The sequence below is a fragment of the Cricetulus griseus genome, chromosome 4 (assembly GCF_003668045.3).
Source record: "Cricetulus griseus strain 17A/GY chromosome 4, alternate assembly CriGri-PICRH-1.0, whole genome shotgun sequence".
NCBI lineage: Eukaryota > Metazoa > Chordata > Mammalia > Rodentia > Cricetidae > Cricetulus > Cricetulus griseus.
Window position 1 is genome coordinate 35,572,692 of NC_048597.1, and position 21,143 is coordinate 35,593,834.

Sequence of the window (21,143 nt, forward strand, 5' to 3'; positions counted from 1 at the left end):
GTGCCCGGCCATCACTGGATATTTTTAAAGGATAATCTCTCATCTTTTACCCAGCAATTTCTCTTACCATGCCATCCTAAGTACTCAGTCAGGTACAGATAATTATGTGGGTAATCACTTTACTGCTACAATTGAAAACAACTTCATTACCCAAAGTTTGGGTTATATTCAATAAGCCACAGTTCAAGTGATTTATTTCTATTTAATAGCCTGAAAAAATATGAAGACTACAAATATAGGCTCACACTATAAGCCAATTTTATAATACACACACACACACATCTACATACATGCATGTGTACATATATACAACAGACTAGAAGGAAATACATCATAATTTGAGCAATAGTTATTACAAACAGTCATTAAATTTTGTGCATACACCTTTATTTTCCAAGTTCCTTACACAAGTGAGTTATAATAGTTCTAATCAGAGAAAAGTGTTTTCATATTACTTCACCAGTCATGCATGCTTCCATACTGCAACTTAGATTATTCACCACTGGTAGACAGGGCAATGATTGAAAGATAACTTTGTCATATTTTTTCCAAGGCAAGAACAGGGAAACCATATGAATAGAAGCACAAGAGAAACATTCATAGCAAAAAAAATATTGTTAGTGATGAGTTCACACTAGCAGAAAGATCCCTTCTGGCTTCATCACTGTGGCATCTGTACACAGTTCCCACAAAGACAGACTGGTCCCTACCACTCTTACTGCACCCCCACCTCAATAGCCACCCTAAGGCTGCCCTGCTTATATTTCTACCTATCACCTTCTAAGAATTGTATTTCTACATTCAAAAGTTCATATGTGGTTTTCTTGCAATTCATAATTTCAAAATTGTTTATACATATGTAATGTTTGAGATACAATGTGATGTTTTGACAAAGTTATACAATGTGACCCGTCATTTTTGTGGTTGAGACATTGTAAACATTCCAACAAATTTGATCGTTGCTTTCTAGTGTATGATCATTCTCAAAAACCTCTTCATCCTGTCTAAATAAAACTTTAACATTTCCCTCCTTCCTCAATGTTCCTCTTTCCACCCTTAGCCATCACTGGCTTCTCTATATCCATGAGATCAAGACTTCTGAGAATTCTACATGCCAGAGGGATCAATCTTCAGTTACAGGAGAGTCTCTTGTGTAGGAAGTCAGATTATCTTTCTAGTCCTAATAGGTCTATGGCTAGAGTTACAGAGACATTTGAATATCCTGCTTCACTTGCCCTGGGAGTCCTATAATAGTATTTTACAGAACATGAGGTTTCTCAAAGGCTGTTAACACACAATAGCAGAAATGTCTACACACGCCTGTGTTGATCCCCTTTGAACTAAATCACACCAATTTACAGTTCTTATGCTACGGTGATTTGTCTCACACAATTTTTTTTTTTTTGACAAATGGAAACTATTCCACTCATCACACGGATGGAAAAAAGTTTCTGTTCTGAGTTCTTGCTTGAAAACTACCCAATGTTTTATTAAGTTGATGACAAGAGTATAGATACAGGGTGTACTGCCAAAAATAAGGGAATGAGTTAGCTGCAGAATGCATTTCTCTCTAGGTCTGCAATTGCTCTTTTTCCTAATCTGTAATCCAAAGAGTAAGACTACACCAGGGAACAAATGTCCACATCTTAGCAGATAGGTTTCTTTTTAAAGTGTATTAAGAAAGTATAGCTATTCAGTGTATCTACCAAAGACTAAAGTTCCCACCAAGAAATCCACATTGTGTGTCATTCCTCTGTGTCTGCTCATGAAGTATAGTGGAAGGAAACATCTGTCACCTTAAATCACTTGGAAACAAGATGTGTTAATTCTTAAGATACCAAGATTTAATCAATGATAGCCTAATTTCACTTGTGTTTTATGTTCAATGCTTTAAAAATAAAGCCACCACTTCCCTTGTTCTCATAGGCTTGTTCCTATGGACACTGATGAATGTATGCTGGAGCCATGGGTATAGATGTATGGAAGTAGGGTATGGGAAGTAAGGTAGCAACAGGATTTCAGGCTGCCATGTAGTGTGGGCTGGTACTACAGTCTGAATACGTCCCTTAAAATACACATATTAACAATTTAATCTTCAATACAACAGTATTAGCAGGCATAAACTAAAATAGGTGACTAGATCATGAGCGATCTCCTTTGCTGGGGAGCGGTTTATCCCAGAATACTACGGGCTCCCTGATTATTCTTTTTGGTGTCTTGTCAACATGACACTACTTATAGTTATCTGGAGAAGAGGAACCTCATTTGAGAAAAATGCCTCCATCAGACTGCTTGTATGCAAATCTGTGGGGCATTTTCTTGATTGATGATTGATGTGGGTGGCCATTAAAATTATTTTTCAATTTGGTCTCCTGAGATTTCTTCAAAATGATAATGCATTTCCTTAGTTCACCAGTCACCCAGTCTGCAGCTAAATCTCTGGGAACTAGATATTGTCTTCCTTATTCTTGGAAACCTTAGTCCTCTGGGAAGGTGGAATGTGCTTATCAAACCCTACAGTTATCTTTCAGAAAGCTCTTCCAACAGATACAGCTTGCCTAGAGGGTAATATCCCTCCTTACCAAATGTCCCTCCTTAAGAGTTTGTGTAAGATTTCATAGAGATCTCAGGCTAAGTAAAGCCCTTTTGTTGCTGAGTGGGTCACAAGGCCAAGAAGATGTTGGGCATCTCCTAAATGTACCCAATGGCTCTGCAGCCATGGTTACTCCTGGGATGGACTGGCAGAATATAGTAGAATTTCCTTGAGTTGAAGTTACAAGTTAAACATTCTAGATCTAAGACTCCAATAAAAAGTCAAGCTTGCCTTCATCTCCCTCTTTTCATTTTGCTTCCTGAAACAGGATAACATATCATGAAGTCTTCTTGTACCAGATGCCAGCTCTTTAATCTTAGACTTCCCAACCTTTAGAATTATATAAAGCATACATCTATGGTCATTACAGATTACCCAAGTCTGTGGCATCTTCTTGTGGCCATGGAAAACTACTAAACAAACAGACACACATAGGTACAATACTGCTGTCCACAAATAACACCATGTCAATGATGTTCTTAGGCTGTCTATCTTTGTTCTTCAACTTGTTGGCCCCCACCCAATCTTTATGCAACATCCATCACTATGTCTTTCTACAATTTCTATCCTCCTCACTTAGCAAATGTTTTCTGAATGTCTACAGCATTCCAGGAGGTAAATATAACCATCACTGCTCTGTAAGAGATAAGTTACCTTTTTCTCAAAAAATTCTGTTTCTTTAAAGACATCTTAGGTCATGCTAGCCTTGAACATGGTGCTATAACACCATGGTGCTCCGCCTTTAGCAGGGCAATCACAGAGGATGCAGCTGGTGCTGCTGAGTGTGAAAATAACACTAAGGTAAAAAGGGAAAGCCAATGGAGATAAACTGAGTGGGGTTTTGGTGTCATTCTGTTGTACTATTGGCATGACTAGAGAATGCCTTTGACTATGTAGAAATAAATATAACAGCAGCAGCCACACAAGAATATTGAATTCACCCTTTCCACTATACCAACTCTCTTCTGATACTATAATCAAAGTTAGCTTTAAATATCAGTGCCAATCAGGGAGGCTATTATTAGAAGGCTCATCCATTTGGCATTTTTTTTTTGTGGCATCAGAGTGTCCATTGAGGGTTTAATTGTATTTTTAGGCCCTGGGATGATGCAGCTGTCCATTTGGGGAGGAGTTAAGGGAGGATTTGAAATTGCATTTCAAGTACTCAAGAGCCAAACCACATGAGAAGTACTTGGGCATTTTAAATTATGCTTTTAATTCATTTTAGGATGTTCTAATGAAAGTTACAAAACATACTGTTTCAGTCTAACATCTGGCTCAAATTGTCTCTAACATGCTCCTTTTTTGTAAGTCTTCAAGTTTCTGGTTAGCTGAAATAAGACAAACTTCTGATGTGTGTGTGTGTGTGTGTGTGTGTGTGTGTGGTGTGTAAGTGTGTGTGTGCATATTTAAGCTTCTGTTTAAGAGAACAGATGTTAACAATGAAAGGTGCTTGTTATGTTCATGCTATATAATTTTAAGGTGTAAGTGGGACCCCCATAAGGTAATTCTCTTTGTTAAACCATCTGATCAAGTCTTATACTTCACACACCACCTTTGTGAACACCCATGAACGTGTACTGGAGCAAGAGACTCCATAAGGACTCCATCACACCTGTTGTGGCATGTGGAGATGTGGAGTACATGGTACTGATAAGAATTCAGGTAATCAGCCGGGCGTTGGTGGCTCACGCCTTTAATCCCAGCACTCGGGAGGCAGAGGCAGGCGAATCTCTGTGAGTTCGAGGCCAGCCTGGTCTCCAGGGCAACTGCCAGGATAGGCTTCATAGCTACACAGAGAAACCCTGTCTCGAAAAACAGAAAAAAAAAAAAAAAAAAGAATTCAGGTAATCACACAGTGTGGGCTGGCATGGTGCTATGGTTTAAATATGTTCTTCAAAAACATGTGTTATCAGTACCACATCACAAATATTATGATAAATATTTTCTTTCTTCTATCCAACTCAAATGATGCATTTATCTTATATCTGGAATCCAGTTGCAGAGAGGGAGGAGTGATGAGCAAAGGAGTCAAGACCAGCCTGGAGAAACCCACAGAAACAGCTGACCTGAACAAGGGGAGCTCATGGACCCCAGACTGATAGCTGGGAAACCAGCATAGGACTGTTCCAGACCCCCGAGTGAGAATGACAGTTAGGAGGCCTGGGAAATCTATGGGGCCTCTAGTAGTGGATCAATATTTATCCCTAGTGTGGACTTTGGGAGCCCACTCCACATAGAGGGATACTCTCTCAGCCTAGACACAGGGAGGGCCTAGGCCCTGCTCCAAATGATATGACAGACTTTGAAGATCCCCCATGGAAGGCCTCACCCCTCCCTGGCGAACAGAAAGGGAATGGGAATGGGGGTTGGTGGGGAGCAGGGGATGGAGAGGGAATTGAGATTGACATGTAAAACAAGCTTGTTTCTAATTTAAATAAAGAAAAAAACAAAACAAAAAGAAAAATCATAGTTTTGTTTCTGCTCATTCTTCATTATTTTAGAGGTAAAGAAAAAAGTGACATTGTTGAAGGTACTTAACAACTGGTAAAACAAAGATACTAACTAACCAATCAGAGGAGACCTTGCCACATGTCCCTGGCACAATTTGTGTGGAGCCTGCCAACAGAAAACATGCTTGAATATATAAATTGCATTATGTAATGTGATCAGGTGCATAAGTTGGGGTAAAGTTTAATGCACAAACTTTTAGCCTAATTATTATTTGTCTTTTTAAAAAGATAGCCTAATGTTAAAATACTTTCCCTATATCAAACACTTCATTTAGTAGGGTGTTAGGATATTTTGTGGTTTCAAAGATTTGGACATGAGAATATTGAATGAAAACAGTCTTCAATGAGTCTTTTACTTGAAACTGTAAGACCTTGCTTGACTTTTAAGAGAATACATGGGTAAATACTTGGACACAGACTTGATTTGGACTCAAACATACATCTGAAAAAACAAGTCAACTTCATAATGGGTCAACAGCTGTCCTGTGTGACTCCTTTGCAACTTTCCCATGTCTCAGGACTGCCTGAGAACACAGAAGTTACTTCCTGATACACTTTTCTGCTATCCAAAGGATACTCATAAAGATATTCTCAGAGTAGCTTTGAAGCATCTGTTCAATAAACTCGGGTTTTCCTTTGGAAATAACCAAGTGTTTTAAAGTACAGCTCATCACAGCTGGCTGGATTTGGGGGTGCTCCACCTCACACATGGGAGTGATACAACCTTGGCTCTGTGTCACAGATGCAGGAAGCTCTTCTCCAGCCCTATCACAGCTATTTTTGAAAAGGAAAAAGAAAAATAAATTCTGCTGTGGCGAAGTACCATTCATCTTTCCCAATCTCACTGAGTAATGCATCCTGCATGAGGTATTGTCAAAAATAAATAAAAATGATTGACAGGCAGAGTTGAAAAAGAAGGAATGAAAGAAATGACATCAGTAAGTCAAATAAAGATTAGGCAAGACGGACAAGATGATAATGGATAAGATTTGCTGCCTAGGAAACCATTTACAACAAAGAATGAATGTTCTGTAAGAGGATAAACAGGAACTGCATATCCTTTGTTCCACCTGTGCAGTGGAGCAGGTTTGCTTTTCATATATAATACTGACTAGACTCCAGAGACACAAAATCAAAGGGACTTTTAACAGTATCGTTATTCAATCCAGGCCACTAGGCCAAGAGCCTTACTGTACACCACAGCAAAGAAAGACCACAGAGTTTAGAGTTGAATTGTTGCAAAAACTAAAATTGAAAAGGGAGATATATATTCATCATTTGTTGAGATGAAAGTCTAATCTTTGGGTCACTCCTTCAGCAATTGCCACCAACTAAGTTGATAGCAAATGTAAGACATTTCTAGGTGACATTGCAAAGGATTCTTTAGTCTATAAAGTCTTTAAACTAGTCAGAAAAAAATTTACAGAATTCCAAGTTAACAAAGACCCACAACTAATGGCCACTGAATAGAAAACAAAAGCAAAGATAGTACCACTTCATCAGCATCCACAGAAATGGGAATTAATAGAACTTTTAAACTATTATATTAAAGTGTTAGCAATAGAAATACATACTATTGATAAGCAAGATAAACTCTTGTTAGCTATTTGAAAGATCATAAGATGGGATAATCTTCTCAGAAATTTGTCCATTCATACTAAAGAGCCTTAAAAACCTAAACTGTTAAAAGGCACTTAAATATATCAAATTAAAAAATCAATTCAAAATAATTAAAATTTCTATAACCTGGAAACCAAGCAATTCAATGATCACATAATTTAGATTATGCAATTCACAGAAAATGTCATACACTCCAGATTGGACACTCTGCAACACCAATCCAGCTCCATGTCCACATGACTTCCCTCTACCTGAGCCATACTGAACTTATAAGTTAAACTCCCTTTCACATCATGAGTCCTCCTCTGACCTGCTGTGTCCATACCAGACACAGAACTAACAAAGGAACTCCACATGCCCAGATCTCATTGCAAAGATACAAACAATAGGAAAGATTAAGGTAGTATATATCTCAGTAGAATTCACCAGTTCTAGAAATGTTCTCCACGGGGATTACTGAGAACCCCAGGACACAGAAGTTAAAAGAACAACCATAAACTCCACCTAGAAATTCAGTGAGTGTAAAGACGACACAGAAAAGCAGCTCAATGCAATTAAAGAAACAAACACCTCAGTGATGCCCAAGAAACACAAACATGTGGCTGATGGAAATGATGAAGACAATGCAGAATTTAAAAATGGAATTCAATAAAGACAGAGAGAGATGGAAGAGGATTTAATCCTGTGAAGATGGAATTGAAAACCCCAATAGCCCAACTAGAAAACTCAAGGGAAGATTTATAAGCTGGATGAATCAAGCAGAAAATAGAATATCAGAATTTGAAGAGAAGTAAAGGATCTAGATGAAATGATCAAAAAGTATGGAAGAAATTTAACAAAACAGGATAGGAGCATACAGAACTTGGAGGGGAGAACCTTCAAATGTGATAGAGGAGGGAGAAGAATCCCAGATCACAGACACAGACAGAAGTGAACAAAACAAAGAAAGAGACTTGAACCTACAAGATAAAAACCACATGTCAAATAATGAAGGAAACCCATCATAATAACAGCTGAGTTCTCACTGGAAAGTGCAAAAGCCAGAAGAGCCTGGTGCAATGCAATCTGAGTCCTAAAAGACCACCATGGAACAACTTAGACTATTTTACCCATTAAAATCATCTGCCATAGGTGAAGGTGAAGGGGAAACTCTATGATACAAAAGAAAGCTTAATTAAGCAAAATTGTATCCAACAGTCTAAACCTAAAGAGTATACAGGAAGCAATGAATGAACATATAGCCAAGAGATTAAAAAGAAAACTGAACCTATAATTATTGAGAGACTGTAGAAAGAAAAACAAAGTTAGTTGCAAAACCACCAAAAATCAATACATATAATTGCCTCAATTCTACAATTAAATGATACAGACTAGTTAAATGGATCAAGAAACAAAATTCACCTATCCATTGTCTACAAGAAATATATTTTAGCTTTAAAAATAGGTACAAGTTTAGAATGAAAAGATGAACAAAACAGTGCCAATCAAATGAGGCCAGGAAGAAAATGGTCATCACCATCTCAATATCTGAGAGCTAACAGGGTAGAACAAATCAAACTCCAGAAAAGATAAAGGACACTTTACTCTTATTAGAGAACAATTAACAAAGAAGACAGCACTATCCTAGCCCAAAATGTGGAGTACCCAATTGTAAAAAATCTGCTGTACCTGATTTTATATTTTCTTTTTAAAAAATTATGCTACTGATATTTTTAATGTTCATTGTCCCTAGCAGTTAGGGAAATGTAAATCAAAACAACTTTGAGCTTTTATCTTATTCCAGTCAGAATGCCAAAGATCAAGGAACAACCCATGAATGCTAGAGCGGATGTTGGAAAAAGGGGATCTCCATTCACTGTTGGTAGAATTGCAAACTGGTCCAGGTTACTATGGAAATCAGAGTGAAGAATTCTTAAAATGCTACAAATAAATCTACCATTTGATCTAGATACGCTGCTCCTTGTTAGATACCCAAAAGACTCAACATCCTACTCCAGATACTTGCTCAGTCATGTCCATTGATGCTCTATTCACAATAGCCAGAAAATAGAAACCACCTAAGTGTTCTTCAACTGACAAACAAATAATGAATATGTGGTAATATGTACACTATGGAATACTATTTGGTTGTGAAAAAAATGAAATCATGAACTTTGCAGGTAAATAAATGGAACTAGAAAAGAACATAGTTAGGTACCCAGACCCAGAAAAACACATTCTCTTTCATCTTCAGATGTGAGTACACTTCCTAGAGTACCTACAGATAAAAAGAAAGTAAAAAGGGGACCACCACCATGATAATGGAGTTGGGGAGTAACAAAAGGAAAAGCAGGGCCCGAGTAATCTGACTAGAAAAATGAGAAAAACTAAACACACTGAGCTGCTTAGTGTTCATCTGACTGAAAGGTACATTCTCAAGCTGTACCAACACACAGCAACTCAAGTCAGTACCAAGTTCCCATTCTCTCACCCCAGTGCCTTGTCTACCTGCTCAATAATGCAGTACCTTTCACCTTATAATTTGAGTATTGATATAAGAAGCAAACATCTCTCTCACTGATGGCTTTAACAATGCCTTCCGTTAGACATAATTGACAGGATGACTCCTAAGAACCCATTTACCTAACAGAGGAAATGGGTGAAGGCATGTAGATCCCCAGCTTCAGTGAGGACTGGAGGTGGTAACCGTAAGGCTCCAAACACACACAAGCATTTACTGGGGTGAGGAGGCAGAGAGGAGATGCCTGAGAGATACCATGTAGCCGCTGAGGGAGTAACATGCTGGAGCATTCTCCGGTAAGATAACATGGAAATACTTAGATTAATAAAAGTGGGTTAATAATTAAGAAAGCTAGCCAGTAAGAAGCCTGAGCCATTGGACAAACAGTTTATGAAGAATATATGCCTCTGTGTGTATGTATTTGAGACTGAAGGGCAGCAGAATCAGGTGGAAGGAAAACTCCATCTATGTTTGAACTTTATCAGTGTGCCTAGAACATGTAGCTATCCATCAGCTCTTAAAGTGTTACATAAAAAACAACCTTCCTCAGTGGCTAATAACAATTGCTGCTCTTCCAGAGGACCTGCATTTGATTCCCAGTACTCACACTCAGTGGCACACAGTTGTCTTTACATCCAGTTCCAGGGAATCTGATGCCCTTGTGCCCTTTTCTGGCACCTGCACACATGCGGTACACTCATACACACATACACATACACACATACACACACCAGAATTAACAAACGCTCAAACTTTATTCAAATACTAGAATAACTGCACTGAATCTCTGAATTGTAGAGATCCACCATCCAGGGGGAGCAGAAGAGATATGTAACAGATAAGATTTTAGTTGGGGCGGGGTAGGGGAGGACGGGTAGGAGAAGAGAACTGGGATTGTCATGTAAAACAATCCTGTTTCTAATTCAAATAAAGTTAGAAGAAAAACTAGAAAGCAGTTTGGGAGCATATTTCTATCATTTTCCAAATAAGCAGCAGCCAATTCCTAAATCATTAATCATTTTACCAAGTGTGGAATAGATAGCCTCAGTTCCTCACAGTAGGGTTGTCTCTCTCATCTAAGTAGAAACAATACAGATATAATTCTTTTTTAAAAAAAAAAAAAAGACCTTAAAAATAAATTGGCCACCTACCACCGTGTGGACCTGGTCATAAGTGCTTTGGATTTTCCCGTTTACTTTGTTTTTACCTAAAAACAAGAAGAAAATAGCATCATTTTTATTCTTCTTACCCCCTAATCAATTCTAGCTCACTGTGGGGACAATTCCAAGTCTCACTCTCTATTTTGGCATGTAACATCATTCCCTATCATTTCAAACATTGATTCCAATGATGTGTGAGTACAAAGGTAAGGAAGAGAAGTTCAGCGCTCCCTGTGGCAGGCTGTGTCCACATCCATTGGCCTACTGTTAGCATTCAGGCATCTGCATGGCTCTGCCCTTAGGTTCCTAACAGAATACATCCTCAGCTGTGGTGCACATTCCCGTATAAAAGGCGGGCCTTGTCCATCTCCTGTCTCTTTCGTACCACTCTTGCCCCAGGTCTCTGCCCCTCCCTCTGCCTGCTTCTCTGCCCCTTCCTTCTCCTTTTCCAATAAACCTCCCATGTGAGCTCTGATGTACAGCGTGACTCCTTCCTGCCGTTTTCTTTGTTTTGTTTTGTTTTTTAAATTATAACACCTACCATCCCGGGTGATACTTACACATACTGGCATTTTATTTGTTCAGCTCAGCTGATGTTCATAGATCAAAGATATATTTCAAAGTACTACAATGACATCATCAAGTTGTTCATTATCTATTTTTAAAACTCACATTATAAGAATTCTGAAATAGCAATATTTAAATTCTGCTCATTTTGTATTTTCTTAAATACTAGAACATGGTAACTACTGGAAATAACTGGAAATGAATTTATTTCATATTATATAGCTAGTGAAGTGATTTAAAGTAGACAATTAGAAAAGAATAAAAGCTGTTTTGGATCAAGTGGATACTCACTTCCAACAATAGTCTTATGGTTGAAAATCTTGCTCCAAATTCCACCTTCTATGTTGTCTTTCACACCAAATTCATAAACAGTATTGGGCTTGAGATTTTCCACGATTGTTTCAGTGGCTGGACAGAGTTGAAAAATCCATTTCTTTTCTTTATCTTTTTCTCTGTATCGAATTGTATAATATCTGTTGGATAATGAGAATATGACATTTGAAAAACATGAGATATGCCAAATATAATCCCACGTTTCTAAGATTGATTGCACTTCTGTGTGCATGTATTTCTCTTAGTGTATTGTACATGGGTATGCAGGCCCATGTGTGTCTGAACCCAGAAAACATTGCTGGACCTCTCAGGGCTAGGGTTATAGGCATTTGCAGGATGCATGTCTTGTTACATAGGTGCTTCAATCTGCACTCTGGTCCTCATGAGTGGCAGTTAAGAGCTCTTAATTGCTGAGTCGCCTATCTAGCTCCCTCGGGGTTCTTAACACCCAAGGAAACTTCAACCAGAAGACTCCATTACGTGTTGGGCTATTCAGATTTTTTTTTTTTAAGATTTAAGAGAACATGTGTGTTTTTGTTCTAAATGTTAAACTTCAAGTAGGGCTGCCATGTAGCATTGCAATTGGGTGCCAAAAGATCTTTAGAATTCTCAGTCCAATTGTTAGATAGAGAAATGAAAGAGAAAATACTTGAGAGTTATCCCTTTCCAGTTGCATAGAGAACAGAACCTAGGTGTTATAAACAGTGTACTCATTTCATAATTTGGAGAATTCAAGCCTTCCCATTCCATGGAGGGCATACATAATAGCTGCACATTTGATGATGGAAACACACAGGAAGTTTATATTACTTAAGGGCTTTTAAAAAATACCTTTATATATTTTTCCTCAAAATTCTGAATGATTTCCCCCTATTCCACACCTACCAAAACCAAATTAACAAAAATCCAGGTTAATTGGTTTTATTAATGAATTTTAAGGTGACTCATTCAAGCTAAAATCATTTACCACACATCCCCTAATGACTAAGTTTACTTGAATGCTCTTTAGTTTCTCTAGGCACACTTGCTTGAAAATACAAATACAGTTGCCCAGAATCTTAGGAAGTGGGGACCAGGACTGAAGATAAAGTGTGGACTTTGCAAAATAAAAAACACAGAACCTTTGATTAAAAGTATCTGAGAATATTCAGATAGCAACAGAAGGATATTAAGCCAAAATTTAGCACTTCTAAGTGTATGCAGGAAAGAACCTGTGCTGGGAAGAGGCCTTAGAGTTTAGAAACTGAGGGGAGAGGCTTTGTATAGATGGTCTGCTTTCTTACTAGTTGCAAAGGCTGGAAATACTTGCAGTCAGTCACTAGCTTGATTTTTTACCAGTAAAAGCTACTCTTGGGCTCCAATCCCCCATCCCAAAATAGCAGAAAGCCTAATGAGTGAAAGGGACTGTTCCAGCCAGAACACTCATTGCTACTAGTAACAAATGTTATATGATAGAGTCCCGTGTCTTGTAAGTCAAGATCCCAACAGTGATTTATAAAATGCATTGTTTGACAAGTATGCTACATGGAATTCTTGTTGCCCTCCCCTTTTCCACCAGGTCCTGGCTCTTAAAGGACCTTAGAGAAATGCTGGGAAGCTAAAATCAGAGCAGATGGGCCACCGCAACTCTGCCTTTTTAGTGCAGATGTATTCCTGAGGACTTAATTCCAGGCATGAGTCAGGATCCCATTGCTGGCGGAGCTGCCAAGGGTTAGATCCAAGGCTTTGTAATCAGCTTGATTTTATGTATAGCCTTCCAACAAAGAAAATGTGACAGATTGCTGTAAAGTTCTTACATTTCAATTACAATACCAAATTTTTCTCTTGCATACCAATTTTTTTCATGTATCCAAGCTTCCATGTCTCCTCCTCTACGATAGTCAAACTGGCCTTTCTCAACACTAAGTTAGTTAATAATTTCATGAGGTAGGAGTCTTGTAAATCTTAAAAGAGTAGGTGTTATGCTGAAAGCAGTAAATTGAATCCTTCTTGAGTTCAAAACAAACTGTGGACCTCTTGGGACTGGACACTGCTTTATAACAGTGCTGATACTCAGAAATTGCTACATAATGGCTGTGCAATGAACAAAATGGATGTCTAGTTTCCCCTCAGGTCATTTTAAAATTAAACTATAAGTGCTCTCGCTGCAGTATTTTAACCCTCAGCAAAGACCAATTTAAGCTATTGGGTCTACATTATATTTTACAAATTTTCGTAAGGCTCACTCAACAAAATAAACTATTTTCCTAAAACTGCCACAAGTTGAGGCAAAGTACAATGGAAGCTTGATGGGGAATATACTGTATATGCTCATCTTATTGATTATTAAATAAAGTACTTGTTTGGCCAATGAGACAGCAAGTTAGACGGGACTAGGAGTCAAAGAAGATTCTGGGAAATGTAGTAGAGAAGTGGTGATCCAGGCAGGAAGTGACACAGCAAGGAGACTCATATTTGAGCAAGGAGAAACAGGAAGTGTCCCCTTTTCCCCTTCGCATCCTCTAGTGGCAGGATGTGAGCCACCAGCAAGAGACAGCGCCAGCGAAAGGCATCCTCTATAAGTCTTATAAAACATATAGGTTTATGATAATTAAGACTGAGCTAACAGATGAGAATCCTAGTCATTGGCCAAGCAGCATTTGAACCTAATACAAGTTTCTGTGTATTAATTTGGGCCCTAACTCAAGCCGGCAGCTGGAGTAAAGCACACATGTGGCGGTGGGGCTCGGCAGCTTTTGGTGGAAAGATTTATCATAACAGAAGCTTACTTGTGTTGCAGAAGATCTGTGATTCTTAACTCCTTGGTTCCAGTTAGTCTTTTGGTAAAATCTTAGCAAAGTAAGACTATAGAGTCAGAAGAGGCTTTATAGCAGCTACAGCTGAGTAGTCAAACTCTTCATTTGTTTTCCGAGTCCCAAGCTATGCTTCTGATCTACCCCAAATTCTCTTTCTGCACTGGTGCTTGGTGAAAGTAAATGAAAGCAAATGTAAAATGACCCAGAATCAGAGAACAGTCAACTTGGTATTGTTAAAGGCTTTTAACTTGTTTTACTGTGTATTCACACTAACATATAGTCAACATTTTCCTCATTGTCTGAGAACCTTCAGGATCAAATGCTGGCTGTATGAGTTTTTACAAGCCTCCTACCTCATGCAATTATCAATGTAGATAGTGGTGAGAAAGGCCAGTTTGACTATTATAGAGAAGGAGGCATGGAAGCTTGAATAGATGAAAAATTTGGTATGACAGAGAAATCATATAGAGAGAGCATGCTGGAGCACGCTGATGCTCAGTTGCAATAGAAGCACTGAGCCTGCAGGATCAGGAGTAGAAGGCTATCCTGGGCTACATAGCAAAAGCCTCAGGAAAAAAATCATGGTGACTTGAAAAGTAGGTAGTGGCTTGACTATTAGCAAACTGCCAACAACAGCATGACCTTAGGGGAGCTGTTCCTTCATACAAATAAATTATCTCAGAAGGTTTTCCACTAAACACCTTTTGAGACTGTTTATAGAAATTTCTTTCATCAACAGATTAAATATTCTATTCTAAAACCCTCCCTGAGGCAAAAACTAAATTTGTGATGCAGCTGACAGTGAACTATACTTAGGGGAAAAGTCCAAAACAAAATTAATTTATTCCTTAAAACTTTCCCATCGTTAGCCACTTTGTGCACTACACTTTTTCAGCAAGACTTGAATTTGACATAACTATTTCCCAAAACATGGGCACTATATATTTTCCCCATCCGTATATCAAAGAATTCCTCCCAGCATCCCCTCTGTTAATGTTCTTTCTTTGTAGTGACTGGACAGAGATTCTTCTTTCATCCCATCCTTTCAGTTCTATCTCCCCTTTGATTTCAGGGGAGTGAACTTGTTGGTAATTTATACCACTTTCTTCCTTTGTAAGCACATCAACCTTTCCTTTGACCTTCCAAGGAAGCTGTGTAGGTGTTGTGAGATCTACTAAAGCAATCATAAAATGGATGCTCTCTGAACCCTGTCACTGTATTTCCCTACAGGCATAGCCTACCTTTTTTCACCTTCTTAATAATAAAACTGTCCACATCCCATCATACTCTGGTGTGTGGCATCTTTAGCAGACTGAATCTTCTAATGATAAAATACAATGAATGAACTAAGCTTCTATAAGTTCCACATCTATCTTAAAATCTTCCCTGAGTCCAGTCCTTGCATAATCCACATTTCTGTGAACGTCTGGGTCCCTTATCCCTTCATGTCTAGTCTTGTTTCAGACCCATGTATTCCTCCCCACATTATTTCTTGTGTACTCAGTTTTCTATTTTTTTTTTTTTTTTGGTTTTTGGAGACAGGGTTGCTCTGTGCAGCTTTGGAGCCTATCCTGGCACTCGCTCTGGAGACCAGGCTGGCCTTGAACTCACAGCGATCCGCCTGCCTCTGCCTCCCGAGGGCTAGGATTAAAGGCGTGCACTACCAATGCCCAGCCGTCTTTTCTATTCTTAGAAAGCATAAATTTAGCACATTATCTTTGAATGCTTGTGGTAATTTTCAATCATCATCTGACCAATAATTCTATAGAGAAGATAATAGCTTAGAAAATACTACTGGATTTAGTAATTAATAGATCACTGATGACAAACACATCTCAGTGAAGAAGAGGGAAGGGGATGCGAGCCAATAAAAATGGATGGGGATGCTGTAAAGATCAAGAACATAAGAATAGCCTTAAAGATTAAGAAAAGAGATTGAAAAGAAGTGTGGAAGACAGAACCGGATCAAGAGAATGTGGGTGTGAAAACCTTGAGTCTATTTGTACGCAGGAGGCAGGATACCAGTGGCAATGAAGGGGCAACTGAAAGAGAGAAGAGACTGACCACCAGGGAGCCAAAGTATAAAAGGATGTGGGAAGAAATGGAATCAGGAGTACTGAAGTCAGAAAATGTGATCCTGGGAGGAGAGATGAGAGCAGAGGTCAGGGTGAATTTGGGATGGAGGGTTAAACTGACAGCAATCAATCTAGATTTCCTCAGCATTGCTGAAGGTATTGTGGACTAAGGCATGGAAAAGAGCCAGGGAACATGGCCAGTGTGCTACTGTCAGAATGTGGGTAGCAGGGAAATGCTTTAGTTGGGACTGTCTATGTGGGAACAGAGAAGGAAAAGATGAAGACACAGACATGAGTACTTCTCCAAGCAAAACCAGGATGACTTGGGGTCTTTAGACCCCATAGAAAATGAAATACAAAAAAAGTAAATGAAGTCCAAGTTAGTGTGTAAGGAGAATTTCAATATATTTCCAGGTAATAAGAGAAGTGAGATGATGTTTCCAGAAAAAAAAGGGGGGGGGACTCAATTTTGTCAGGTTGATTTTTGAGATAATAGTAACAAAAAATGAGGACAGTTCCCTGCTTACCCATTTAGCTCATGTTTACCACCAGCCTGGGGACATTATCCCTACTCTCACTGAACACTATACTGAACTCCAGGTTCAATTAAGCGAGACAGGGGGAAAGCATACTTCTTAGGAAGTCTAGAAGAAAAAGATTATAATAAAAGTTATTATCCCTCTTGAATAACCAAAAAAAACAGAGTGCTAATTTTATACTACATAAAAAACATGAAAATGTTAGACAAATAAACAAATTATAAAGTTGAAAAAGCCATCTTGAAAGTCTTGCCAAGTTAGAAGAATGGGGAGAACAAAGAAGCAATCAATGTTAAAGCAAATGTTGACTAAAAAAAAATCTTATCCTTTCTCTACGTCAGCTTAGAAAGTTATCTTTTGGTCTTAGACTGAGGACAAATGTTACCTTCTTCCAGTCAAAGACCACTGAGCACAAAACCACAGACAAAGCATCTACTTTCCAGCATGAACTGTGGAAAGGATCCAAAAGGATCCAGATAGACTGTGCAAAAGCAGGGCAAAAAATGGACTGAAGAGCTAGATCAATTGCCCATGAATACACCCAAGCTTAAAGCAAGAAGAGCATGGGGTGCCCTCATTGGAAACTAAGTCAGAGCTTTGACATGGAAAGCCCAAAGTCAAGGAAGAAGGGAAAAACTTGTCTGAAACATTCTCTGCATGAGATAATGGAAATTTCTAGAAACCAATGTGGAACAGTTTTTATAAATCAGTCTTTACAGAAGGTTTATTGGTTTACTCCAACTCCAATTGTGTTTCTGCAGCAATCCAAGGGCAGTCAGATTCCAGTGTCTTTTTAAAGAAAGTGTTACTTGCAAGAAAATTCTCAGATATATTAGTCTTCTAATTTTCAAGACATAATCATCTCCTTGAGCTATTGTTACTTATTCTAAACTATTAGATTGCTCTAACCTCATAAAAAGGAAGTGAGACTAAATGAGGGTTAATTTCTCCAAGTCTGTTTCTAATTATTTGCAGTTCTGGTAGAGGCACTTGGGTATTTATAATGTATACAGTATTTTCGGTGCTTTTAAATAAGTACTGCTCGTTTTTCTGACACAGGACAAAAGCTTTAGAATGGGAGCTCATTACTAACTGTGCTGAATTGGGAGCAAAGATGCCTGGGAAAGCAAAACCCACAAGTACTTAAAATGTTCCTTTTCAGCCATGAATCTCTAATTCTTCAAGTCATGTCTTAACAGGTCCCCATTTTTCCCAACTCAGATTTAAGAAGATGGAATCATTTTGACATGACATTTAACCTTTTGAACACTTTACTCAAAGCAGAACTTCAATACTGTAATTTGATATACATGACTGCATTTATTTAACAAGATAGGCAGGGCCAGAATTGGTGAGCTAGGGGTAAGGGTGAGATGTATTTATGATCTGAGTCAGACAAGCCTTAGAGTCTACAGCCTAGCTCTCAGCATCTGCTCCGACATTCTCTAAAATGCTCTGTCCATCTGGGCTGCCAACTATGGAAACCTCTGTCCATCAGAACTAAGAGTAGATAAATTCTTCAGGGAAAGGTCAGCATTACTCAAGCATAAATAAAGGAAAGTCACAAGGCACTGGAAGGCACTTGCTGCACATTCTCCAAGAATTCCCCTGGCTGCTGCTGATCTTGGTGGAACATATCACCTCAAGGATTCAAGTGAGCAAGTTGAGCAACCATTAAAACCAAAGTGCATTTTTGCTGTATGAGTATCAAATTCCCTTTCTCTTTTTCTTCTCTTCCTCACTCCTCTTTTGCTCCTCTTTCTTCTTTGTTATTGTTTTGCTTTTGTTTTGGGGGAGTGGGGAGCAACTCAACCCGCATATTATTTTCTCATTGTTGGCATACTGAACTACTGACTAAAAACTGGAATTATCATAAAACAAATACGCACTTTCAAGAGTATTTTCCAAGTAAAATAAGTCATGGGCTTAATGGTGGGTGAAATAAGGAATATTTCAGATTTTTTGAAACTCTTAAAAATTATTTTTTTAAAAAAAAAGAGTTTTGGAAATAATCATCCATGTGCTTTTTCCCCCAAGTATTTTATTCCTTGAGGACCATGGTCACAGGCAGAAAAATTTGGTTTCATTTCTTTTCAGCTTAGATTTCCTAATCAGTAATTTAAAAGGTACTTTTGAGAACTTACAAAGACCTTTAAAGGCTTTTCATTTCAGCTCAGTTTACAATAAAACCAGACAAAAATAATCTTACAGCCCAAAAGCTCAGCTACCCTTAGTGCAAGGTAAGTGCACATTAAGTATAATGGTTCAGCGCTATTCCAGGAGAGCTACAATGAAAAATGCCACAACACAAAACACTGAAGAGGTTTGCAGCAAGCAGAGCGCTCACAGCCTGCATAAAGGAATATAGATGAAGTCAGAAAGATAGTTAAATATACATCCTACATGTACACCTGCAATGCAGCAACTCCAACTGGAGGTACTTTCCACCCAAGAGACTAGTTCATTTACTCAAAGTCTTACATGAAAATGTTTATAGAAGCTATAGTCACAAAAACAACCACCAACAGTTTGTTATTTTTTATTTTATGTGCATTGGCATTTTGCCCACATGCACACATATGGGCCATGTGTATGTGGTGCTCTCAGAGGACAAAAGAAGGTACCCAAATCCTCTAGAACTGGAGGTAAGATGGTTGTGAACTGCCATGTGGGTGCTGGAAATTGGAACCTGGTCCTTTGGAAGATTACAGTGCTCTTAACCACTGAGCCATCTCTCCAGCCTCATCAATACAATTCTTGTACCCACCAGCAGAATATACAACGAACTAGAATATTCGCATACTGGAATGCTTACCCAGAAATAAAAAAGGAGTAGACTTTTGACACCTGCAATGTTAGAAATGAAATCCAAAAGCATGCTGAAGGAATGAAGACAGACCAATGTGAATCCAATTATACAGATTTCTAGAGGAGGCAAAACTAATTTATAGTGATAAAAATCCAATCAGGGGATGTTTCTGGGGGAGGTTACTTTCTGGAATTCTATTTCTTTGTTTTTATTGGCTATTTGAGAATTTCATACAATATGTGTTGATCATACTCACCACCCTCCTCCAACTCCTCCCAGATTGATCCCCACTTCCTACCCACAGGCCAACAATGTTACTAGACATCACAAGTTAAAAGATAAAAATCCCAGTGCAAAAAAAAGGGTTTCTTCTTTTCCATGTTGGTCAATGAGCTCCCACAGACACCCAAACATTATAGGCTATTGGTACTGGTCTTTGTTGCCCTCTAGAACTTGACAATAAGACCCTATTGCTGGAGTCATAGAACATGAAGAGAGCAATCTGGTCCTGATGTGGAAGTTTCATCCCTCCTGGCTAGCTTTCCTGGTGCTTGGAGGTACTGTGCATTCTACCAGAGGAAAACCATCATCTTACCTAGCTTTGATCATTGAGAACTACAAGAATGACTGGCCTTGCAAGTTGTGCTCATCAGTGCAACTGTGAAATGAACATTATGGGAGTAACCAACCACTTTTGGTGGATTTAGGTCTCACACCACAAGATGAAACCCATACCTGGCACCATTACTAGGACAAGAACCTTGGGCTAGATAGGTCATCGGCCCTCAGCAAGAACCTACTACCAGTATGTTGCTAAATGGACACAGTATTAAACATACTCCTAATGATTAAGCCTTTTACCCATAGATATACCCTTCATCAGAGAAACATCTATTTGAAGTAGGTGATAACACAGAGACACACAAATGCTCAGGCACAGAGAATAAGATTCTGCATTCTATTTCTTAATGTTATCAAATATAAAATACCAAAGTAACTCGAACTGCACAAGTTTTATAGATTTTACTGTGTTTAAATTATACCTTACATTTTTTATTTTAAGTAGAAACACAACTTTTCTCAAATTTGAATTTCTAGTGTTTAAAACAAGAACTACAGAAACCCCTTTTTAAATGTCTCAAATCTTGAGATTTTTGCAAACTTGTACAGTTACAACTTTTGAATTATATCTATGTAGTAAATATTTATGGGAAGCAAATACTCTTTATAAGCCATTTAGGATCATGGTTCAGTGTTAAATACACTGCTCATTTCAGACAGAGCCAAAGATTGTGTTGGGGTTTGGGGTAAGTGAGTTGCAGTTATCAAAAAACACAAGTGACTGTTTCAATTGTTCTGCCAAACACCTCTCTGTTTCATCTCTGCTTAATTCTCCTGTGTGCACATTAGTTTTCTAAGCCAGTTTTCCTTTATTATCAGTGGGCATCAGAATCATCTAGAAATCTTGTTGAAACACAGATAGTTGAGACCCACAATTTCTGACCCAGTGAAGTCAGGGGTGGGGAACTTTAGTTTGCATGTTACGTGTTCCCCAATGACGACAACAGTGATTCAGCTCAATTTAAGACCACACTTCAGCTGGGTGTTGGTGGCACACACCTTTAATCCCAGCACTCGG

At 38.5% G+C, this 21,143-nt stretch overlaps 1 protein-coding gene across 2 annotated transcripts in view; it reads right to left on the minus strand.

Moving 5' to 3' along the window:
• Abi3bp (ABI family member 3 binding protein) overlaps nt 1-21,143 on the minus strand; it is a 202,736-nt gene that overhangs the window by 101,676 nt on the left and 79,917 nt on the right. For both annotated transcript variants that reach the window (XM_035444460.1, XM_035444459.1), the window contains exons 5-6: nt 11,245-11,426; nt 10,378-10,433 (exon numbers count right to left, since the gene is read on the minus strand). In XM_035444460.1, the coding sequence (XP_035300351.1) occupies nt 10,378-10,433; nt 11,245-11,426 (238 nt within the window). The remainder of the gene's footprint in view (nt 1-10,377; nt 10,434-11,244; nt 11,427-21,143) is intronic.